Raw genomic sequence first — 22,012 nt, 5'->3', positions numbered from 1 at the left:
AGAAAATTATATATCAACAATTATATTCTTAATGCATGATTAGTTCATATTGGCGATTTGAACCTTTTTAAGAAACAATCTAAAAATCTAAAACCGTGTGCTAGATCAAAAATGCAATGAACACAACTGAACATGCACAACGTTTTATTGCTTGCACCACAAGAGTGACGCTTCTGAAGTCAGGCGGTTTACTGATAAAGGGAGTGGAACATCGGGGACAGACATTTCCAAATACAATCTAAAACATGCACATTTGGCTGAGTACGTTCTGATTTAGATATTCTGATTTGACGCAAAGCTATACTTTATCGCCAAGTTCAATGCCAATAATCGCATATAATGAACGCGGTATCCGACAAAGAACCAAAAAATAGGAAACCGAAAAATACATTTACGTAATTTTTGTTGAATGAAAGCCGCAGCAGAGCTCACTGCCTTGTTGTGCACGCGGCTGCGTGTATGTGTGCGGCATGTCCCTTTAACTGAGGTATTCTCAGGACGGGGAGGGGGAAGGATAGGTTCAACGGGTTCATGTAGTATTGGACGCCTCCTCCCATTTCAGGTTGGCTGCTTCTCTGACTCCTTCAGCAAAAGGGGTAGCTTTTAGGAAATAAGGTGATGGTGATGATACGTGTAGACGTTTTCAAAAGAGTAGTGTTAAAAGTGTAGCGTGACCTTTCTGTCGGGACACAGAATTTGGAACAGCTGACGACTCCAAACTAGCTGCCATTTTCGGGTCATCTGAGGATAGGAGTTGTTTCCCGCAGCAAGCAGCAGCAGTTGTTGCATGGATTAGCTCTCCTCCTCGGCAGTGATTGGGATGGGGCATCGCATTTTGTTGCGGTGTCTACAGGGGGAATATAAATCATGATGGCTGATGGATGTTGCAGAAGCATGGAAAGAGTCAAGGGAAAGATTGCGTCAGATCCTTCATCACTGAGACCAACATATCCTCAACAGTTCATCCAGACCGGCACCCATCCTCCTCAGCCTCAGCAAGGTAGTGACATCCAGGAGTTGGCGTCCAAACGCGTGGATATCCAAAAGAAGCGCTTCTACTTGGACGTGAAGCAGAGCGTACGCGGACGCTTCCTCAAAATCGCCGAGGTTTGGATCGGCAGGGGACGCCATGACAACATCAGAAAGAGTAAACTCACTCTGTCCATGTCCATGGCCCCGGCTTTGCGCTACAGCCTGGGGGACTTCATAGACTACTACGCTCGGATTGGGCTGCGGGGGAACCTGGCGCCCCCCAACGAGGACGCGCGCAAGCGACCGCAGGAGCAGCAGCTCAGTCCCACCGGTTCGGCCGCGTCTGAAGACCACGCGCACCGTGTGCTCAAAAGCGAGTTTATCGAAAGAGACAACAGAAAGTACTTTTTGGACCTGAAGGAGAACCAACGGGGCCGGTTCCTTCGCATCCGACAAACTGTCAGCAAGGGTCACGGCACCATGGGCTACTATGGCCAGGGCATCGAACAGACCATCGTGCTGCCCGCGCAGGGTCTCATCGAGTTCAGAGACGCGCTGTCGCAGCTCATTGAGGACTACGGGGACGATGACGGCGAGGACCGCGGCCAAGGGATCGCGCGGAACCACGACGACCAGCCCGAGCTCCCGGAGGCCGCGTCCTTCCGAGTGGACAACAAGAGGTTTTACTTTGACGTCGGGTCGAACCGGTACGGCGTGTTTCTAAAGATCAGCGAGGTGAGACAGCCATACAGGAACACCATCACGGTTCCGCTCAAAGCATGGGCACGCTTCGGGGAGAACTTCACCAGGTACGAGGAGGAAATGAGACGCATCTTCTCTTGTCACAAAGATAAGAGGACAGAGGCTCGACAGGACAGCGAGGAGCAGGACGCCTGATAGTAGTATGTGTATGCGCTGCGCTTTTTTTTGCATGTGTCACAGGTGTGGACAGAACAGGCAGTTCAGCGCAGGCTCTGCTTCATGTTGGCTGTACGTGTCCCCAGATGCCCCCCTTGTACTCTTCTGGCTCACTTGCGGCGGGCTGGCAGACTTCATATTATTCAACCTGCCAAGATGTCATCAAGTCCCAGTACCATTAGAAAACGATGCCTTTTAGCCTTTTTTCATGACAACGGCAAACCTCAAATTATATGGGCATGTCTGTGATCCATAGGGGAGACTGAAGCACTTGGACATTGGCAGAGTGGAGGCTTCTTTCTGTCTGCATCATGTGTTTGCGGCTCTCAGTGGATCAGACTAATAGTTATGTTAGGGTCTATCATGAAAAAATGTTAAAAGGCAGAGACGTGGTAGCAGTGCTGGTGTCCTGTCTCCAGGCCATGACTCCTGCTTTAGTTGTAGGGCCACACATTCCTTTGACATGCCTTCAACACAACAGGCTTATACAATCTTAAGTGTCAACCTGAGCTCTACTAACATGAAGGTTGTCTTCATCATGCGTTTGAATGCGGATGATCCCACACCGCATGGAGGCAGAAGAAGTCAATTGAAGTGATAATGTTGAGTTGTATCAGTTTTACCTCTCGGTGCAGAACGCTGAGGGTCCTGTTTAGAATTAAAATGAGGTGCGTGCATGCCCTCTTGGCTAAACTGCACAGTGGCGTGATGTGCGAGGAGCTCTGAGTGGTCTGGGGACAGGCAGGACACCAGCACAATCTGTCAAAGCCCTTTGTGTGTGTCTACGTCCCAAGCTGTTGTTTCAAGTTTGTACATTCTATTTGACCTAAAAGAATAGAATTGCCTCAACTAAGAATACTTGAACTTAAACTTCTGACTGTGTTGAGGGGTGACACGCCATATGTTAAAAAAAAAAAATGTTATATAATAGGCAGCTTGACAGAAATTGTACATATACACTGGTTAAGTCTTAACAAGTACTCATGCATCACTCATTGGACCTCATAATAGCTTTTTTCCCTTGCCCTTTGAAATTAATGCCTCTAAAGTTTGTGAGTAGACGGTTCAAAATTGCGTACAGGCACTGACAAAGTGACCTTAGTGAAGCCTTGAGACATACTTGAACGATTTTCTTTCTTTTTTTTGTTAAATATCTTGGGCTTCATATGTAAACAGCCAAGAAAGAAATGCCTCGGCCGTAGGATCAGCCCTTAATTTGGATGAACCTTCAATAGTTGCATCTCTTTTGGTGCTATAATCATCGAAGCTGCTCGTGACATTGCTGTTGATAAAAAAAAAAAAGATGACAAACCTTTTTGTGCTTTAAATGTAGCAGGCAGGAGCTTGAGCAGGGACTGACGGAGTGATTAGTGAGTAATAGTACACAGATGATCAACATGAAAGGGCTCTGACATGTGCCCCTGCTCCTTCCATCTCGGTTCACCAAAATCACCCCCTCTACATGTTAAGTCAGTCTCTCAAGCCCTGTTCTTGGGCTTGAGTGCACTGTGTAAAGCACTACAGTAGTTTGCTGATTTATGGAGAATGCCCACTCATCTTACTCACTATAGTCATCAATGTACATCGCCACAAAGCCCAGGGAACACAGGCGATGGCGGGTGAGAACGTGGCTAATGGCTCCAGTCGTTCCATCATTGCCTATGAAATTATGGACGATAGAAAGATGTAAATTAATTTGGCTGCTTTTAAAATGATCGAAACATCTAAAACCACAAGCTTCACAAATGGGAGAAGGCTCTGTGTCTCTGAGATGTATAAGCTGCACCCTTTGCTCTGCCCTGAAGTGTTTTTAACAAAGTACGTAAATGAGGCACTTATCTTAACTGATGCCATGATGCCGTGATGCATGTAAGCACAGGACTCGTCGTGTAGCTTAGGAAGTATATACAGAATTGTTTAAGCACAAATTTAATTCGCTGGGAAATAATACAGCTGAACATATTGAGCATTATGAAGCGTACATAGAAAAATAGGAAGTTTGAGATGTACATATGAAGATAAAAAATATCAAAGCACTTATTGTAAATAAAATTATAACATGAATTAATTTCCCTTAACATGTCATTCTAATGAAAAATCTAAACAACTATACTAAAAAAAAGCACTTTATTTTGCTTTGCAATAGCGAGACTTGATCTGTTTAGGGACCATGTCTGTTCAGGCCTTTGGTATAATGTGACAATCATCTCTCCATCAACATCCACGTTACAATCACGTCTCAGATTTTTGAGATTTTCATAAATCGTGGCTTTGTTGGCCATTGGGATCACACTCTGATATTGAAAACAGATTGAGTTGTAAGAGCCATTTGTTTACAGGACTGTTAACATTCAAACAAAGCTCGATGAACGGGCCACATCAGGCCGAGTGTCTGTGCTGTTGCCTTGGCAACAGTGCACATTTCATTTTTAAAGCAGCGAGGTGAAGTGAGGACACCCAGGATAGGCATCAACTCTAGAAATGATTTGTACATGCTTCAAAGAGAAGCAAATTTACAACTTTCTTTCCATTCAGCTTTGTACCCATGTTGTTGCTAAAACATCTTTTACTTTTAAGATCTCATATTAAGATAACACCAAATAGGTCCTGATTATTAAGCTTTCAAATTTAGCAAAGATTAGCGACTGGAATTATTATTATTATTTTAAGTACTATAGTATTGTATTTACAGATAAATATTTTACCATGCAGAAGGTGTAGTAAGTTACTGGTAATTTTGTGAGGAAGTTTTTTTCAATCTTTTGCTAAATGTGTCTTAGCCCAGTTACCGCGTTTTAGTTTCCGCTCAACCGTTTTACCTCACATTTCAATTACATGCAGTCCTCATAGCCAGCAAGCAATGTAACAGATGTAAATATAGGTTCTCACCTTTATACAGTTCTTCACATGGAAACCTCTGCAGTTAAGCATCACAACACAGGAGAAAATACAAGGGCTGAGTAATTATTTTAACTTAACTTTATTTCCTGCAATATCAATCATTTAAAATAATTGAAGAATACACGGTTCTGTGCAAATGTCCTAAGTAAGTTTGAATGAAATTCTCTTAATATTGTGTCAATGTATTAAAAACATAAACTTAAAAATAATGGCCACATTTCAAAAGAATAGACTACTGAATAGTACTTTCCATTCAGCCATTAAACGCAAATGATTACATTTGTCCCAGGACAGATTAGCTGGCATTTAGTGCCTATAGCATTTTGTAACCATACAGCTAAAGACTAAATAATGTCAGTGTTATGCAGTATACTGAACCACTGTTAACATAGTATTAAACGCCTATGACTTTTGCACAGTACTGTATATACAGTATATTGAAACCTGGGCTCACCCATGTTATTTGTAAAACTAAGTATTAAGTATTGTGGAAATCATGCGTGTCTGTGTGTAGCCGTCAGAGGAATTGCACTTCACGGCTTTATAATGAAACATTTATGAGCGCTCCAGATACTTATTCAATGAGGTTGCACTGTCAGCACAGAGCACTTGAAGAGGCCTACAGGTGGTTGGACTCAACTGAACAGAGGGGAAAAATCCAACCCTGACGCCTTAAAGCACCTTTGACTGACTGTATATTTCCATTCATGTGCTTTGTTTTAGCAGTTGTCTTGTTCAAGCAGACTGAAACTGCTCCTCATTGACCTGGATGCTACAGCTGTGTCTAGGATGACAATAACTTTTACAAAGTTTAAATGTAAATCTTTGTGTTCGTAGAGTGACGTGAATGTATACTAATTATTAATCATTTTCGTTTTTGTTTTTCATTACAATGTTTTAAAATATCTTAATTTAAAAAGAGTTCAAGTGAAAACTCTAATGTGAAAAGGTGTATATTTACATAAATATAATGTAATAGATTGGTGTGTGTCCTATTAGTCCTATAGAAAAAGGCTGACAAAGGAAGATTTGTATGGTCACACTTTATTCAATGTAAAGTGTAATTGTTCATCTCTATGTAAAGTACTGTATGGTTATTCATAACTTGCCTTGTACTGTTTGAAGCAATGCTAATTTTAGAAATGGTATCCGGAGAACAAAGTCTTAGAGTGTATGCATGCCTAAGGAGGGGTCCCATAATATTTAATACATAGAAATACTATATGAAAAAATGGTGCTATGTTACATAAAAGGTGCTTCTATGGACCCTAGCTGAATGCATGCAAAGAGGATGAAAAAAGAGAAAATTGATGTCCTATTGCTGTTCCCATATAGTGCTGCTTTCCAAAGATGTCGGGAAATAAAACATTTCAACTTGTATTAAAATGTTACAAACCCCACACAAGAAAAGCTGATTTCTGGATTTAAAAAAAAAATCCAAGCACACAGCTTCAATTATTATTAAAATAGGTCATTCATGAGGAAGTGGCATTTTAACACAAGCTGAACCCATGCATTAGTGGTCCATTTTTAGCCTATTCCGAACTATTGTGTGTATTTATAAGTGCCGCCACACTATATCACTTTATATAATAGTGTATAATGTAAAGGATGATTTTATCTTAGATGGGAATTTCCCACATCTGTAAATGACAGAAAGGGCAGGATACGCCATCATACCGAAAAGTACTTCTATTTTTTCCTTATAATTATTGACAACAGACGACCATTTTCATAAAGGCATCTGTCAAATTGGTAAATGGTCTCAACTTATATAGCGCCTTTCTACCTTCACTAGGCCCAAAGCGCTTTACAGCAAGGAACCACCCATTCACACTGTCATTCATACGCCAGTGTACACAGACACTGGAGGCGAGGAGGGTGAAGTGTCTTGGGTGCCCAAAGCAGTCATCATTAGACATGTCACCAACTAAACAGAACAGCAATTGAATCCAACTGTCCCGTCACTGCCTTTGTGAGAAAGGTCTAAAGATCTATAGACAATCTAACAACATCACTTTTGCACTTCTTCAGATGTTTATGTGTTAATATTATATGTAAAAGAGTTGATGGTGAATCGTAAAAATGATCAATGTTGTACGAATTTGGAGACGTTTGCACTGGTTTGTCAGGTGATAGAGAAATTGGAAATGTTTATTGTACTGATCATTATTTTTTGTTGTTCATTAAATGTTTCAAAGAATCGTCCATAGTCTCATTCTTTATTGTACTGTTATTATCTTATTTTGAAAGCAGCAGATACGATACAAGTTTTTGACCCCTTCCTTTAAGTTCTTTGATGAAGCAGAGTTTTCAAGATCAAGCTCATGGATTTGAATGTTGTCACCATTTTCATGAGGAAATAATTGGATGTATTTGTGCCGAGAAAACGCTGAAGTTGTGTCAGTTTTTTCATGTAGATAGGCCCAGTAATTACAAAGATATTAGTCATAAACAAAATCAAGACATCTGCATTTGGTCAGTTATCAAAGTTACCACGAGGGCTGGGACAATATATTTTTCATATCCCAAAGCTGATTTGTCGTGTTACACATATGGTATTGGAAAACCCGTAAACTTTAATGCTCTAGAGCAGTGTTTTTCAACCTTTTTTGAGCCATGGCGCATTTTTTTCATTGAAAAAATCACGAGGCACACCACCAGCAGAAAATATAAAAAATGTAACCCTGTAGCCTATATTCAGTCGTTCACATCAAAGTGTCTTGAATAGGAACACCACCTGCCGCATCCATGCGTCACTAATTCTCTTGTTTCAAAGAAATTAGCGACCCAATATGGAGTATTTATTACATGGTTACTCTACTCTAGACAGCACAGACACTCGACAACGGTACATTATTTGTGGATAATAATGAATTTGTTTTTAAAAAAAAACAACTAGGTGAAATAGGATAATTTTCCAAGGCACACCAGACGATATCTCACGGCACACTAGTGTGCCACGGCACAGTGGTTGAAAAACACTGCTCTAGAGAAGCCCAGCACATCACGATTCCCCTTATCGATCAAAAGATCCCACATACTCCCCCCAACAGTATGAATTCACTCTTTTCAAGATGTCCAAACTGTTGAAAGTTCCATAATAGTATAAAATATAAAAGGCCAAAAACTGTTTTGCACTTTTTTACAGGAATATATGGATTTAAGAATAATAATAAATAGATAAATAGATTTATTCACAATTTGATAATTATTGTTAAAAAATACAGAGTAAATAATTCTGTGCGATCTGATGTTTCAAAACAACCGAGCAGAATAACGTCTTTTAGTGCCACAATAACATTATGGTTAGTAAAGACTAAAACCATGCCAACAACCAGGGGCCTATTCTTATAAAGACATCAAGATTGGACTTCAGTTTAGTGTTAACCAAATGTGGACAGTGCTTAGAATAATCTTTTAGAAATATTCACTGCCCTGCGTAATAATTACTGTCCTGTGAAAGAAAATAGTTTGAAGGAAAAACATATGAAACCCTTGGCTCACGAAAGAAATAATAAATGCCTGTAAAAAGAAAAACAATCTATATATAATGTTATGAGTAAAAAAAGTAAAAACAATAGAAGTTGAACAAAGATATAAGTACAAAAATAAATTAACTGACAATATAAGGACAAGCAAATGGTTATAAGACCAAAAAAGGTTATATGAAAATAAAAACAACATAAAAGGAATCTGGGATGCTTTGAATGACCTAATTAAACGAGGATGTTCAAAGTTGACATTGCCGGATTTCTTTATTGATGAAAACGGTAAAAAAAAAAAAAAATGCTCTGAGTAATACAGAAAATAAACTCAACAATTCTTTTGAAAACGTTGGCCCTAAGTTGGAAAATTCCAAACAATGGAGTTACTGAATGTAACGCCACTATTAAAAAGCATTCCTTGTCACTTTTCCTCTCAGCTACAAATGAGACAGACGTTGTGCTCAAATGTAAAAGTAAATCGTCCACTGACTGTCGTGACATCAACATTGTCATTAAAAGAGTTATATTGAATATTGTTAAACCGTAACTTACATCTGTAACTTATCATTTCAGACTAGTTGCTTCCCAAGTGAAATGAAAATTGCGAAAGTAATTCCACTCTTCAAAAAAGATAATAAACAGTTTTACCAATTACAGACCTATCTCGCTATTGCCTCAATTTTCTACAATTTTAGATAAACTTTTCAATTCGCCAACTTGAAATGTTTCTCGAGAAACATTACATAATAATTAAAAGTTTATTTATTTATTTATTTGAGCATACATTTTTCTCAAAAGGTGTGGGCCGAAGCAAGAAGCGTACGAGCGCCCACCAGGTCAGTATGGGTTTAGAACCAAAAGATCTGCCTCAATGGCAATAACTGAAGTAATCGAAGAAATAACAATTGCACTCGAGCAGAAACAGCATGTATTTAGTATTTTTGTTGATCTCACAAACACCTTTGATGCCATCAATCATAATATAAACTAAAGCTGGAAACATCTGGAATTATGGGGCTGGCTGGGGACTGGTTAAAGCGTTTTTTAACGGAGAGTGTACAGTTTGTTAAAATTAGTCTGTATCAGATACTCTTGGCATTACTTGTGGTGTCCCCCAGGGGTCAGTGTTGGGCCCAAAACTGTTTATTGTGTATAAAAATTATATTTTTATTATATCCAAAGTGCTAAAAAGTATACCCTTTGCTGATGACACAAATATATTCTACAGTAGTGATAATTACAATGAGCCGGTAAATACGGTAAAACTAAATACAATAAAAAAAATGGATGGACATAAATAAATTATCCTTGAATGTAAACAAAACTAAATTAATGATGTTTGGTAGTCGTACCATAATATCTGAACAGAAAATAATTATTTATGGTACTCCAGATTTGAATACATTTTTGGGTGTTATAATTAATAGTAAATTGTCCCGAAAACCCCATGTGAAACATATACAAATCTCCAAAAGCATCTCTATTATAATAAATAAAGAACTATACCTTGACAAGAATGCACTTCACACCTTATACTGCACTGTGGTACTCATACTCCCATACCTTACCTACTGTGTGGAAGTGTGGGGAAACGCAATTAATCCCTTAATCATATTACACAAACGAGCGGTGCGGATCATTCACAAGGTTGGTTTTCTGGAGCATACTCATAGCCTGTTTATTCAATCTAAGTTGCTCAAATTTGATGATCTTGTAAAACATAATACATCAATAATCTTATATGACACAACTCAACGAATTATTACCAACTAACACAATGTTTTTTAATTCATAATTTCAGAGGATGTAAAGAGTTTTCGCTGCCGAGAACTCAAACCGCGTGTAAATGTTTTTGTGTGTCTAAAAACTGTGTAAAACTTTGGAACAAACTGGGTATACGACAAAAGCAATGCCAAACTATTTATAGATTCATACTATTATACAAACATCGTGTCTTGTCAAAATATACAAATTTAGAGGAGGGTCTTTAAAATTAAACTGTTGTTGGTATTGTTCATCCTCCTTACCATTGTTGGTATATAAATTGCTGTTACAAAGCAATAATTATTTGTCACCTATTGTCATGGTGACACGTAAACAGGCCCCCCCCACACCTGCAGCACAGCAGCACAAGTGTGGAGGCGTCACAAGAGGCGCTACAGGAAACAATAAAGGGACAAATGAGGAGAAGATGGTGAAAGACTGTTGTGGAGCGGTGGGAGCTGTGCAGGAGGAAAAGGAAGGAGGAGATGGAGGAGCTGACCAGTGAGTGACACCACGCTCTGAAACAGGGACAAATCCAGGAGGTGCTGCACTGTTTCAGAGGATCAGAGGAGAACTAAAGGCAGCCTGCCAGGTTTCCTCCGGGTGCTCCGGTTTCCCCGACCTCCAAAAACATGCTGGTCAGGTTGAAGAACCAGCTCAGTCGCAGCTGCTCAGGACTAACACCTGAACATAACTTTGTTGTAAGGTTGTACAATGACAAATAAAGCACTTACTTACTTACTTACCTGTAGTCACGTCACTATGATATAACATTTGTATAACAATCTAGCAGTAACAGTGAAGCTCAATATAGTAATTACTGAATGGGAATTGGGGGTGGGATTAATTAAATGATCTTCTTCCCACTCCCTTTCAGGCAGAATTGGATCTTCATATCTACATGTTGATATTGGCTTTAATGTTGTTCTACATGACGATGTCTTGCACTCCTCTGTGCCATTGCCTGGAATAAATAAATAAATTGAAATGAAAAAAAGAAAAAAAAAACTTGTAAGTTCCAATGGACCCGGAAGTAGAGTGATGACATCATCTTAACATGAGAGACCGTTGAGCTCTATTGACTCACACTGCACACTACATTCAGCCTAAGGGGAAAATATGTAGAATTTTGCCCTGTAGCATTTTCTTTTCACTATGTTTCTTGTTTTAAATGCCATCAGTCCTGGTGTATTTTTCCAGTTACACACAAGTTTGACCGAATCATCTCTTTCCTCTTTATTTGCATCTAAAATCCTGACTTTATTTCAGTTTTGGGTATTGGCCTACAATTTTGTAGTGCAAAGAGACAGTGTGTATGGAGTGTATTGCATAATCTCAACATCACCAGTGATCACTTCACAAGTAACATACCAAGCCAATACATGTGATTATAGCTCTATATCAATCCTGTCAAACTATGATATGGACAGTGTTGGGTCGTAACGGAATACGTAGAATACTCATTTCATTTGATTGTACTGAGAATACAGTTATGCCTACTGTGCAAAATAAAAGGAATACATCACAGTACTCAATCATTTAATTGTAGCTTCATAATATTACACTATTATAACTTATAATGATGACCTGTTTTCCTCCTAAAAAAAAAATAGAGATTCAAAACACTTGTGTCATATGATGCGCTGTGATCTGCTGTGCTCTTGTCACCTACATGTTTCTAATTGTATGCTGAATTTATACATAAATATAATGGAAATCAACGCGAAATTAGTTAAATATTCAGAATGACAATACTCTGACTGGACAAAGTAACGGAATACGTTGCAAAATACAATTTAGAGTAAGTAATCAGTAATCTGTAACAAAATACAATTTCAAAGCATTCTCCCCAACGGCCTGTATGCAGGTGCATTACTTGGGTGTTGTGGTATATTCTGATTCATTTGGAATTTTAGACTTAAATAATAGACTGAATATATTTTAGGAAATTTGACTAAATGTAATATATGCTTTAATAATGCATTGCAGTTTGTGTTTTGTTTCTTTTGATCTGGTTTAGGCCCAGCTTAGACATGATTAAGTCCAGGTTTAGGTCGATTTTAGCCGTTTGAGACCAGTTTGGAAAGGTCTCGATCTAATCCTGGTTGTACTTGGGAAAACAAATAGCTTAAGAGAAAGCTTGTGAGCCACACATCATTATTGCTATAGGCTCGTGGCTCTGATTCGTGTGCTTGGCCAGGGGGTGGCGCTAGCGACTCTGCGCTACATTTTGATGCACAGCAGAAGAAGCAGAGCTGGAATAAAAACAAAGAGGGTCCAATAAACCGCACTTGGGTCGTGACGGCTCTGGACCCTCTGGACTAACACTAACTCTGCTCAAACAGTCCTTTTACATCTACAAAGTCCTATAATGTCTAGTGTCTAGTTAGACAGGGTTCTAACGAGGGTTGTTTTGCTTGTAAAATCACAGAGGCATTTCCTGCCTGCTGCTCCTGCTGCGTTGGCGTGATATTTTTTTTGTCAAATAATCGTTTTTATTTGCTGACAAAGCCAACGCCAAATAGTAAATCATAAGGAAGAGGAACGTCATTTTTACTTGGTAAGAATAGTCTTTATTTTTATGTTCTAAAACTACTAACATAACGATTATGCTTATAACAATTAGGTTCGTCTGTGTAGTTCCTGTTAAGTTGAAAAATAGTAAAATCTAGGATCAAGTCTGTGAGAACAAACTCAGAAGGGTTATTATTCATGTCAGCTGAACACGGATCTGTTTTTATCACATATTCTGTAAACTTGTGTGATAAAGCCCTCTATTTGCTTACGAGGAGCTGTTTGTGTTTAAGTCATGCTTTCAGTGTTCATTGTGTTTTCTTCAGCACTATAAAATCAGCTTTCTCAGCAGCTAAAGTTTGTTAATCCATTGCTGCTTGGCATATGCCTAATATCTATTCACTGTGACAAAGGCCTGTTTGCAAGTTGAAAATAACATATATTACAAAAAAACAAACCAGGCATTATTATTATTATCATTATTATCATTATTATTATTATTATTATCAGATTGTACTGCTCACTTAACATTTTATGTTTTTTTTATTTTTAGTGCCTTATATGACTAACTTGTCATTGTGTCAGGTGATGAGACCTGAGTTGCTCAAAGTCTGATCCATCATGGAGGATGACAGCAGACCTCTGTTGGTTACTGAGCAGACCGGAGAGAGCTCTATCCACGGCTCTACAGACTCTCTGGACATCAAAGTTAAAAGGTGGGTCCTCAGAACACACCCCCTGTACTGAGCATACCGTAGCTACTTTGGCGTGTCTGTGAAAGACCAATGCATAAAACGTGAGTGAGACACAGGCATCCGAATGGTGCTGTTTATGGTTCCATAAAACAGATAGTTCATCATCCTATGAAGCTGACCACATTTGAGGAATTTAAACATTTATTGTCCATTCTTTGCTTTATTGCTTTCCTTTCATTGCTGCCCGGTAAAACTATGAATTCTCAAAACAATTACAGAGCTCTAAGAACAAAAAAAGTCTCATACAAGAGACAATTGTCAAGATAAACATGGTGTACTTCCAGCGACTGAGCTTCCAGGAAGTGACCAGTAAATAGGAAAACACCTACTGTATATGTGTTTTAGCACCACGCAGTTCGGTTCGCGTTGATGTGTTTTAATCCAGTTTGGTATTTCACATCGCCCAACGAGGTCTCTCTCACATAAAGCATTATGAAGTTCACACTCACAAGCAGCATTTGAAGCATGATCTGAACTTTAAATAAATGCAATGTAAATTCCTTCAGACCTTTTCACGTGGAGCCCAGAAACATTGTGGGTGATGAGCCGAAGGAGAGAGTGTCTGCCGAAGCCGCCATCCTCAACAGCCGAGTCCATTACTACAGCAAACTCACCGGCTCCACCGACAGACTCCTGGTTAGTCTGTCGATTCTCCTGTCCTCTCTCTTCTCTCTGCAACCACAGTAATGAATAATTTTCTTTGTCATTGTCCGAAGAATAAAATGCAGCGTCTAAAATGAAAACAGGATATACATTTTGGTGCTGCTGTAAAGCCATAACTTTTTGCCCTTCTTGGCCAGTAAATTGATAAAATGACTAACATAACACGACCACGGTTTTATTGAACTCCATTACACTACTTTTGTATGTTTAAATTAATTCATGCTACTTGGTTAATAACCTTTCTAGAGTCCTCCAAATCATGTGATCCCTCAACCAGGAGAAATTTACATCTACAGCCCACTGGGGACTGCCTTTAAGGTGACCAGCGGCGGTGACCAATCATCTAAAAACCCCAGTATAATCACTATGTGAGTCACGTTTTACTTTCACATTGGAATGACAAGCATGCCGTTTGTTCTGCATTGACGTGATTATTTGTTTTTATGGTTCCTTGACTTTTTTTCAATCAGATTCGCCATATGGAACACAATGATGGGTACGTCGATACTTAGTATACCGTGGGGCATAAAGCAGGTGAGGTGCATTTACACACATATTTAAGCTGCTGTGTAACCCATGAACATAAACACATTTCTCTGCTATTGCCAGGCTGGGTTCACCATGGGAATCCTGATTCTCATCTTCACTGGCCTGCTCTTGCTGTACTGTTGTTACATTGTGCTCAAATCACCAAAATCAATACGTAAGTTCAGTTTGTTTTCTACCTTCCAAACATTTTCTTAATCTTATCTTATGCATATTTGCCTTAGTTGGCGGCAGGGAAGGGGCAGAACGTCTATGTTTTCCATGCAAATCATTATAAAATAAGAAAATAGCACAATCAACACTTCGCAAAAATGATTGTGTAGACTCTCAGTGGTCCAAGGAATTTTCCATCATAGTGGAGATTTAAATACTGGGCTGGGTTTAATGCGTTGAGGAAATTTCGCTTCCGTCTTCATAAGCTTCTTCTCGCTCTTGAGGATAAAAGTCAATTTGTCTCTGCTGTACTACGGGCTCCTCAGATCACTGGAGCTACAGGGCTTTGTAAATGCAAAATGGAAACTAACAACTCTCAGTTTTGTCTTTAGTTTTTTTAGTAAAACTTTTTTTTATTTTAAAGACGTTATTGAAGCGATTAGGCTGGACGACTGAGAGTTTTTACGAGACGGTGATTGTGATATTTTTCTATTTTATTTCATTATCTTTTCAAACTTGATGACCAGACCAAAAAAAAATCTAATCATAATACAACAGATTTGTATATGCCTAAGAGGGAAAAGCAGCCGTCTCCTCAATTGGCCATGAAAGCCAAAAAATATGTAAATTGCAGAAATTTACCACTTGGCAGAGGAGAGAAGAAAACCACAGATTTTTATTTGACTGAACAAATAATAAGCCGACACAAATGCTGCTGCTTTGTATGTAGTAATGTGTTCTTTAAAAATATTAATGATAAACAGATAAAGGGCCCAACCAGATTTTTGGGCTGACTGACATTTAATCAGTGTTTTTAGAAAATAAATTCATTTTGAGAAGGTTGTACTAATAACATTTTTAGATACTAGCTTGGTGTTCTGTTTGTAGCAGTAACACACTGCACATATGAACATGAGCAGTAAAGTGTAAAGGTTCTTTTTGTCATACATGGATTTCTTACACCTCTTTTTACATTTTCAGCGTACGTGGACACGTCGGATTGGGAATTCCCAGATGTCTGTCGGTATTACTTTGGCAAGTTTGGCCAATGGTCGAGTCTTTTCTTTTCCATGATCTCCCTAATAGGAGCCATGGTGGTCTACTGGGTTCTTATGTCCAACTTTCTCTTCAACAGCGGGCAGTTTATCTACAGTAAGTTAATACTGATTTATACTGTGTTACTTAAGGTATTGAAAGCCTGCGATTAAAACTCTTCCTTTGTAGACTACGCACACAATGTCAATGTGTCGGACCATGAATATGGAACGAACGGTTCAGACAAAGGTAAAACAAAACTACTTCCACTTGTTTTGTTCTTTCAAGAAATAGATATGTAATAATCCAGTGTGCATTTGTTTACAGTGATCTGCCCATTTCCAAATTTTCACCCCAACTCAAATGGCACTTCATTACTAGTGGACCAAAATACAAATGAAACGTCTGCCTCTTTTGCACACTGGTGGAGCAAGAACCATACCATCCCGCTTTATCTAATTGTGCTCTTGCTGCCACTCCTCTGCTTTCGCTCTGCTTCATTCTTCGCAAGATTCACCTTTTTGGGTAAGACCTGACAACTTAAAGTACAGGTGTTCAGTAGTTTATGAGAATATAATAGTGTTCCCTATGTGCCCATTCTTCTCCTCACTGTATAGGCACCATCTCAGTCATCTACCTCATCTCCCTGGTCACTTACAAAGCTATTCGACTCGGCTTTCACTTGGAGTTCCACTGGTTTGATCACACACAGTTTTTTGTTCCAGGTATGTGGGCCGTTAATGTAATAATGGCCAATTATCAAATACAAAACCCTGATAACGTAATAGTTTCTGGAAAATATAATGTTTTTGCAGTTAGAGAATGTTCACCCTTTCTACAGAGTAAAACAATTTAGATATAGTCAGACTAACATCAGAAATAACGAGTGCCCTGGACTTACATGATCCCCCATAATATGCAAACACAAAAACACAGCTTGTGGGAGCACACAAGCTCCCACAAGCTGGTATTAACAACTCTGATCCAAACATTACAGTTTTAACTGCAAACTGAAAATATAATGTTTGTGTGCATGGTCTCAATGTCCTGGGTTTCCTCCTCAGTGCTTTTTCTGCAGCTCTGTTTCCAACATTAGGTCATTTCAAACTGTTTTTCTGAAGCACATTTAAAACTACTACAGTTGACAAAAATGCTGAAAACCACTCAGCATCGATTGAAACAAGATGGCGGTTCTCTGGTGTTTCCTTCCTGTGTTTCAGCTTGTGTCCAATTACATTTGAGCCTCATAAAAAGAGATAGTTTAATTTTAAAGAACTGTAGTTCCTCACAGTTCAGTCTGCACTGCCCATATCAATTATAAAGCTATTGCTTGATAAATAGATAAAAGAACAACATTTGGGCCACTGGCCCATTATTTAAGGACCAAACTGTGGATGTCCATTTATGGACCAAGTTTGATGTTTCTCTTGTTCTCTCCTTCCAGAGTTCAGACTACAGTTTCCTCAGCTGACTGGTGTTCTCACTCTGGCTTTTTTTATTCACAACTGTATTATCACTTTAATGAAGAGCAACAAACACCAGGAAAACAATGTGAGTGTGGTTTTCCAATTTACTTGTCAGTATTAGATTGGAACCATGCATGTTAATGAACAGACATGTTACAACATAAATATAAATATGCCGGACTGTAGCCAGAGGCTAATTTCCACCCACAGTCTAGCAATGAGTTATCAAAAACTATGAATCTATTAACAGATTCACAGCTCTAAAATTACATATGCAGATTTCATTATATTATGTTTGTGAACACTGTGGGTTTTAAAAACCCGTGTTTATTTTAGGTACGTGATCTGTCTGTGGCGTATCTCCTGGTTGGAATGACGTACCTTTACGTGGGAGTGCTGATTTTTGCTTCTTTCCCCTCTCCTCCTATTACCAAAGAATGCATTGAACCGGTACAAAGTCCACTTTCTGTAAATTGTCAAAGATGTTAATGATTACTTAAATGCTCATTAAAATGTGTTTTCTTTTTCAGAATTTTTTGGACAATTTCCCCAGCAGTGATGTGATGGTATTTGTAGCTCGGGCATTTCTGTTATTTCAGATGGTCACTGTCTACCCTCTTCTGGGATACCTGGTGCGAGTCCAAGTGATGACTCACTTCTTTGGGAGCAGCTATCCCAGGTAACACAACATATAAACTACTTTAAAGTAACACATTATAATCCATGTCCTTCTGAAAGCAGTTCTTGTAGTGCACTCCATACATTACTGAATTATCTCAACACGACTAGCTACAGTTTAGCACCAGGCTTAGTAAATAAGGCCCTGAATACTTTATTCATTTACCAAGCGCTATCTCTGTGCAAAACGAGAAGCATGTTCAAAAGTGTATCAGCAGAGAAGTCATTTTTGCATTTTGTACCCACGCAGACTTCTCTCTTTTACATATCAGATTAGGCCATTAGGCCAGGCTTATTTGGAGAGCACAATTCATACACAAGGCAATTCAAAGTGCTTCACCGTTACATACTTCAACACAAGCTGAGCAGGTCTCATGTTGTTAATGTTGTTTATCTTGTGATTGTTCTTACTTATTAATTTCACTTTACAATGTTTGTTATGCAGCACTTTGTACAGATGTAGCTGTCTTTAAATGTGCTAAAACAATAAAGTTGACATTGACATAAAATTACAAGAAGGCAGATAAAATCAATCCATAAAAAATTAACATAAAAATGTATTAACTACAGTAAAAGCAAAGACTGCAGATAAAATACTTTCAGTCGTTACTGTAACACACTCAGTTTTAAAAGGTGAATCAGGTGCAAAATGCCCACAAATGGCTGTCTGCCATTTTCAGCTTGCATTCGCCATTTAGCACCTTCTTGATAAATGACCCCCTAAATGCATAGAAAATATACAGAGCAGCAAGAATAATCCAAGGTCTTGCATGTATGAAACTTGCTTACTGATACTAGATTCCTCTGATAGTTTAACAGCCAGTATTTCATTCATCTCTTAATACATGTTACTACTTCTGTACATATTTAATACAGTCTCTGGCAGTCCTACTCAGAAACCACACCATTGGGAATATACAGCCTTGTTTATGTTGATGTGCATATATTTGTGTGCCTTCAGTTTCTTTCATGTCCTGTTGCTGAACATCTGCATTGTTGGAGCTGGGGTTCTTATGGCCATGTTTTATCCAAATATTGGCTCCATCATACGGTGAGCACTCGAATAATAACAAATATCATAATAATTTGTTTAATTACTAGTTTGATCACTCTATGATGATGATGATAGATTGAGATTGTGCCTTGTGTTTTGTCTGTAGATTTTCCGGCGCCACGTGCGGTCTGGCCTTAGTGTTCGTCTTCCCTGCCTTGATCCACATGATCTCCCTTCACAGGCAGGGGGCGCTCACCTGGCCATCTGCCGTCTTTCACAGTTTTCTGATTCTGCTGGGAATAGCTAACCTTGTGGCTCAGTTCTTCATGTAGCCCCCCCCCCAGGCTCTTAGAAGCACGATTAAAGGATTAGACTTACTAGACACACTTAAAGTGGTTTAAAAAGTGGCTTGGAAAATCTATTGCCCCTGGATCGTCTGGTCACCTCTTTGCCAACTTGTGCCTGTGGTGTCTTTGTTAAAACACCAAAATGATTGTGGACTCCTACATTATTGACTATAGCCACGGAACGAGATCTTTGGTAACAGTGCGCACTATCTTGCAGATGTGTAGCTAAAGATTTCTAATATTTTGTCATTGAAGGTATTGAGGGACTGCTGCTTTCATGTCCAAAGTTTACTTACAGCTCCAGAATAATATATTGTCCACTGTTTTTTTTATGGACAGAGCCATCTTACTTATTTGTAGTATACAGGGAATTGTTTCTTAAACCTTTTACTGTGTTTTTATATTTGTTTCTATAGATATTTGTATTTTATCCTGTTGCTTTTTGGTCATTAATCAAAGCAGTTTAATCATTAAGATCGACAAAGGGAAATTGGATCTAAAAGTGAACTCAGTCATATCAACGAATTGTAATGATTTTCTTTCAGCTTTTATTATTTAATCTGTTTTGTGGCACTTTATTATAGAACTTGCTTTCTACTTTGGATCATTGTTTGTTCATTTTTCATCCAGTTGCACTCATGTATGTGGTCAAAGGTGTTAGAGGGTTTGAACTATGTTGAGGACAGTGGCTCTGGTCTGCTTAAATGTGTTCACCAAATTAAAGCCTTAACATCTTTGTGTAAAAATCTAACTACCAGAGAGCAAAAAATACATGTCAAAATCACATCTGTAATGTAGGATTTTTATTTTTTTCAATAAAGGCCATCATGGTGGAACTGCTTTCTTAAAGGGGGGGTATTATGCACAATCGACTTTTTCAAGCTTTACATCATGTTATTATGTCATTCCCTCATTAAAAACATGCCTGAAGTGTTGCCTTGGCACATCCACGTATTTTGGAGTAATCTGTAAAAACTCTGATGGCAGCCATTTTAGGGATAGGTTTGCCTGAGTCCTCCTAGGAACGCCCCCACCTCCTGGAGACGCCTCCGAGCTTTCGTCACCAGCCGAGTAACCAACCACTGCTCCTCAGCAGAACCCCCTCCCCGCTGATGCCGCAGACAGCCATAGACTGTAGAAAATAATGGACGTCTTATGCTCACTCCTCCCCGTTTACCAGAATGACCACGGCCGTGGGGCAATTCATGGCGGATTTACAGGCTCCCCCTCCCCAGCTCTGACGAAGCATGTTCCTAAAAAGGACATACGGGCGGGATTTTCACCGTAGACTCGGCCCTTGCGTGACGTGTAGCTCGCGCTGCTCCAATGCTAACAGTCCGAGCCTCGTTAAATACGAGATTTCAAAAAATCATATTACGAAAACCAGCCTGGTTTCATATATTGTTATTAACCCAGCGTTATCTCAGGAGGAAGATCTAGCCTAGTCTAGCGTTGAAACAATTGAAACCAGGCTTTAAAGTAGTTTTTAACGTGTCTAAAGTCCAATGCTTTTCAATGGGGGCCTAGCGGCGATATGGAGGTACTGCAGCAACGGCGGAGCAATGGCGGCCCCCACGTTTGTGGTCAAAAAGCAGGGCAGCCAGCGGCCATTGCAGACAGCGTGTGGAGGGGGCGTGTCGGACAGGGTCAGAGGTTCTTAAAGAGACAGACACAATTTTATACAAGGCAGTTATTTTAATTTACTGCATTTACAGACCAACAGAAGGTTTGGTCATCATTGTAGTGTGCTATAGACTGGTGCTATGTGATTGAAAAAAGCATAATACCCCCTCTTTAAAACAATGAAGGTAACAATGTAACAAGTTATTTTTGTTGCAGGCCAAATGTCTCTACTTAACACAATAACAATCAGTTGCCGCCAAGTGCACTATTATTAGAAAATCATTGTGAGTTTTTAAAGCTTGAAGCGCCGCACACCGTTGATTGTTCTGCCTAAAATATGTATAGGCAGCATTCTTGTTTTCAGTAAACGTATATCTAAAGGTGCTACTGTTCTGACATCGCGTTTTCACCAGGCATGAGTCACGTGACATCACAACAGAGCCAAAAGTTTAATATTGAGGTGGTGCTGTTAAGAATTTGTGGTGGTAAGTAACTATGGTAACCATTCATTCAGATGTTTCGACTTGGTTGGGCTAATATCTCAGTAATTAGTCGACCTATCCACATAAAACAAACCTCACACAAAGTTCATCGTCTTCTCAGGGAACAAATAGTTTTGTCTTAACGGTGAACAAAAGTGACAGTATTCAAAAACATTTAATTTCCGACCAAAATATTAATATGGCAAGTGTGGGGTATAATCCCTCTTAAATAATGCTCAGATTCCACATTTGTAGATTCCCATAGAGTTGGCCTCTGCCATCGTCTGAGATTAATTGAAGAAATCTAGCCATAGCTGTCCATACGCATGATGCAGGGGAGGTTAAACTTTCTGTTCAGGAGCGGAGAGAACATCATTGTAACGTATACCACAAGTTTTCCAAGAGTCAATGAAGACTCCTCCTTTTACAGTAAACTGGGAGACAGTCTGGTCAGATGAGACCACAACTGAACAGTTTTTTTGGAGGTCAAAAGGAACTGGCCAAAACAACACCAGGCCAACAGTGAAGCTTGGAGGTGGGAACATCACAGCGTGAGGCTGTTCTCAAACACACAGCCAACTCTTAATTTAGCTGCAGAGCAAAAACATCATGCCGTTGGCACAACCAATCACCTGACCTGAAATCAATATAAAGTAAATGGAAAGTGGCCAGCAAAACCTTTATGGTTTGAAGAATGGGGCAAAAATAACATC

At 39.2% G+C, this 22,012-nt stretch overlaps 2 protein-coding genes across 2 annotated transcripts; both read left to right on the top strand.

The window, feature by feature from the left end:
- The first annotated feature begins 232 nt into the window (after positions 1-232).
- On the top strand, positions 233-6,999 carry purg (purine-rich element binding protein G). The gene has a single exon (XM_079551342.1). The coding sequence runs from the start codon at positions 868-870 to the stop codon at positions 1,867-1,869; it is 1,002 nt and encodes a 333-aa protein (XP_079407468.1). The 5' UTR covers positions 233-867; the 3' UTR covers positions 1,870-6,999.
- Positions 7,000-13,114: 6,115 nt separating this feature from the next.
- Positions 13,115-19,239, top strand: slc38a9 (solute carrier family 38 member 9). Its single transcript, XM_079551338.1, has 14 exons — positions 13,115-13,273; positions 13,819-13,948; positions 14,222-14,343; positions 14,446-14,509; positions 14,585-14,678; positions 15,656-15,826; positions 15,899-15,958; positions 16,037-16,234; positions 16,327-16,434; positions 17,154-17,260; positions 17,512-17,625; positions 17,706-17,854; positions 18,815-18,904; positions 19,014-19,239. The coding sequence occupies exons 1-14, from the start codon at positions 13,179-13,181 to the stop codon at positions 19,177-19,179; spliced, it is 1,668 nt and encodes a 555-aa protein (XP_079407464.1). The 5' UTR covers positions 13,115-13,178; the 3' UTR covers positions 19,180-19,239.
- Positions 19,240-22,012: the final 2,773 nt, after the last annotated feature.

This window comes from Gobius niger (genome assembly GCF_951799975.1).
Source record: "Gobius niger genome assembly, chromosome: 2".
In the NCBI taxonomy this organism is placed as follows: Eukaryota; Metazoa; Chordata; class Actinopteri; order Gobiiformes; family Gobiidae; genus Gobius; species Gobius niger.
The sequence above is the reverse complement of the archived record's forward strand: the minus strand, read 5'-3'. Positions and strand labels throughout refer to the sequence as shown.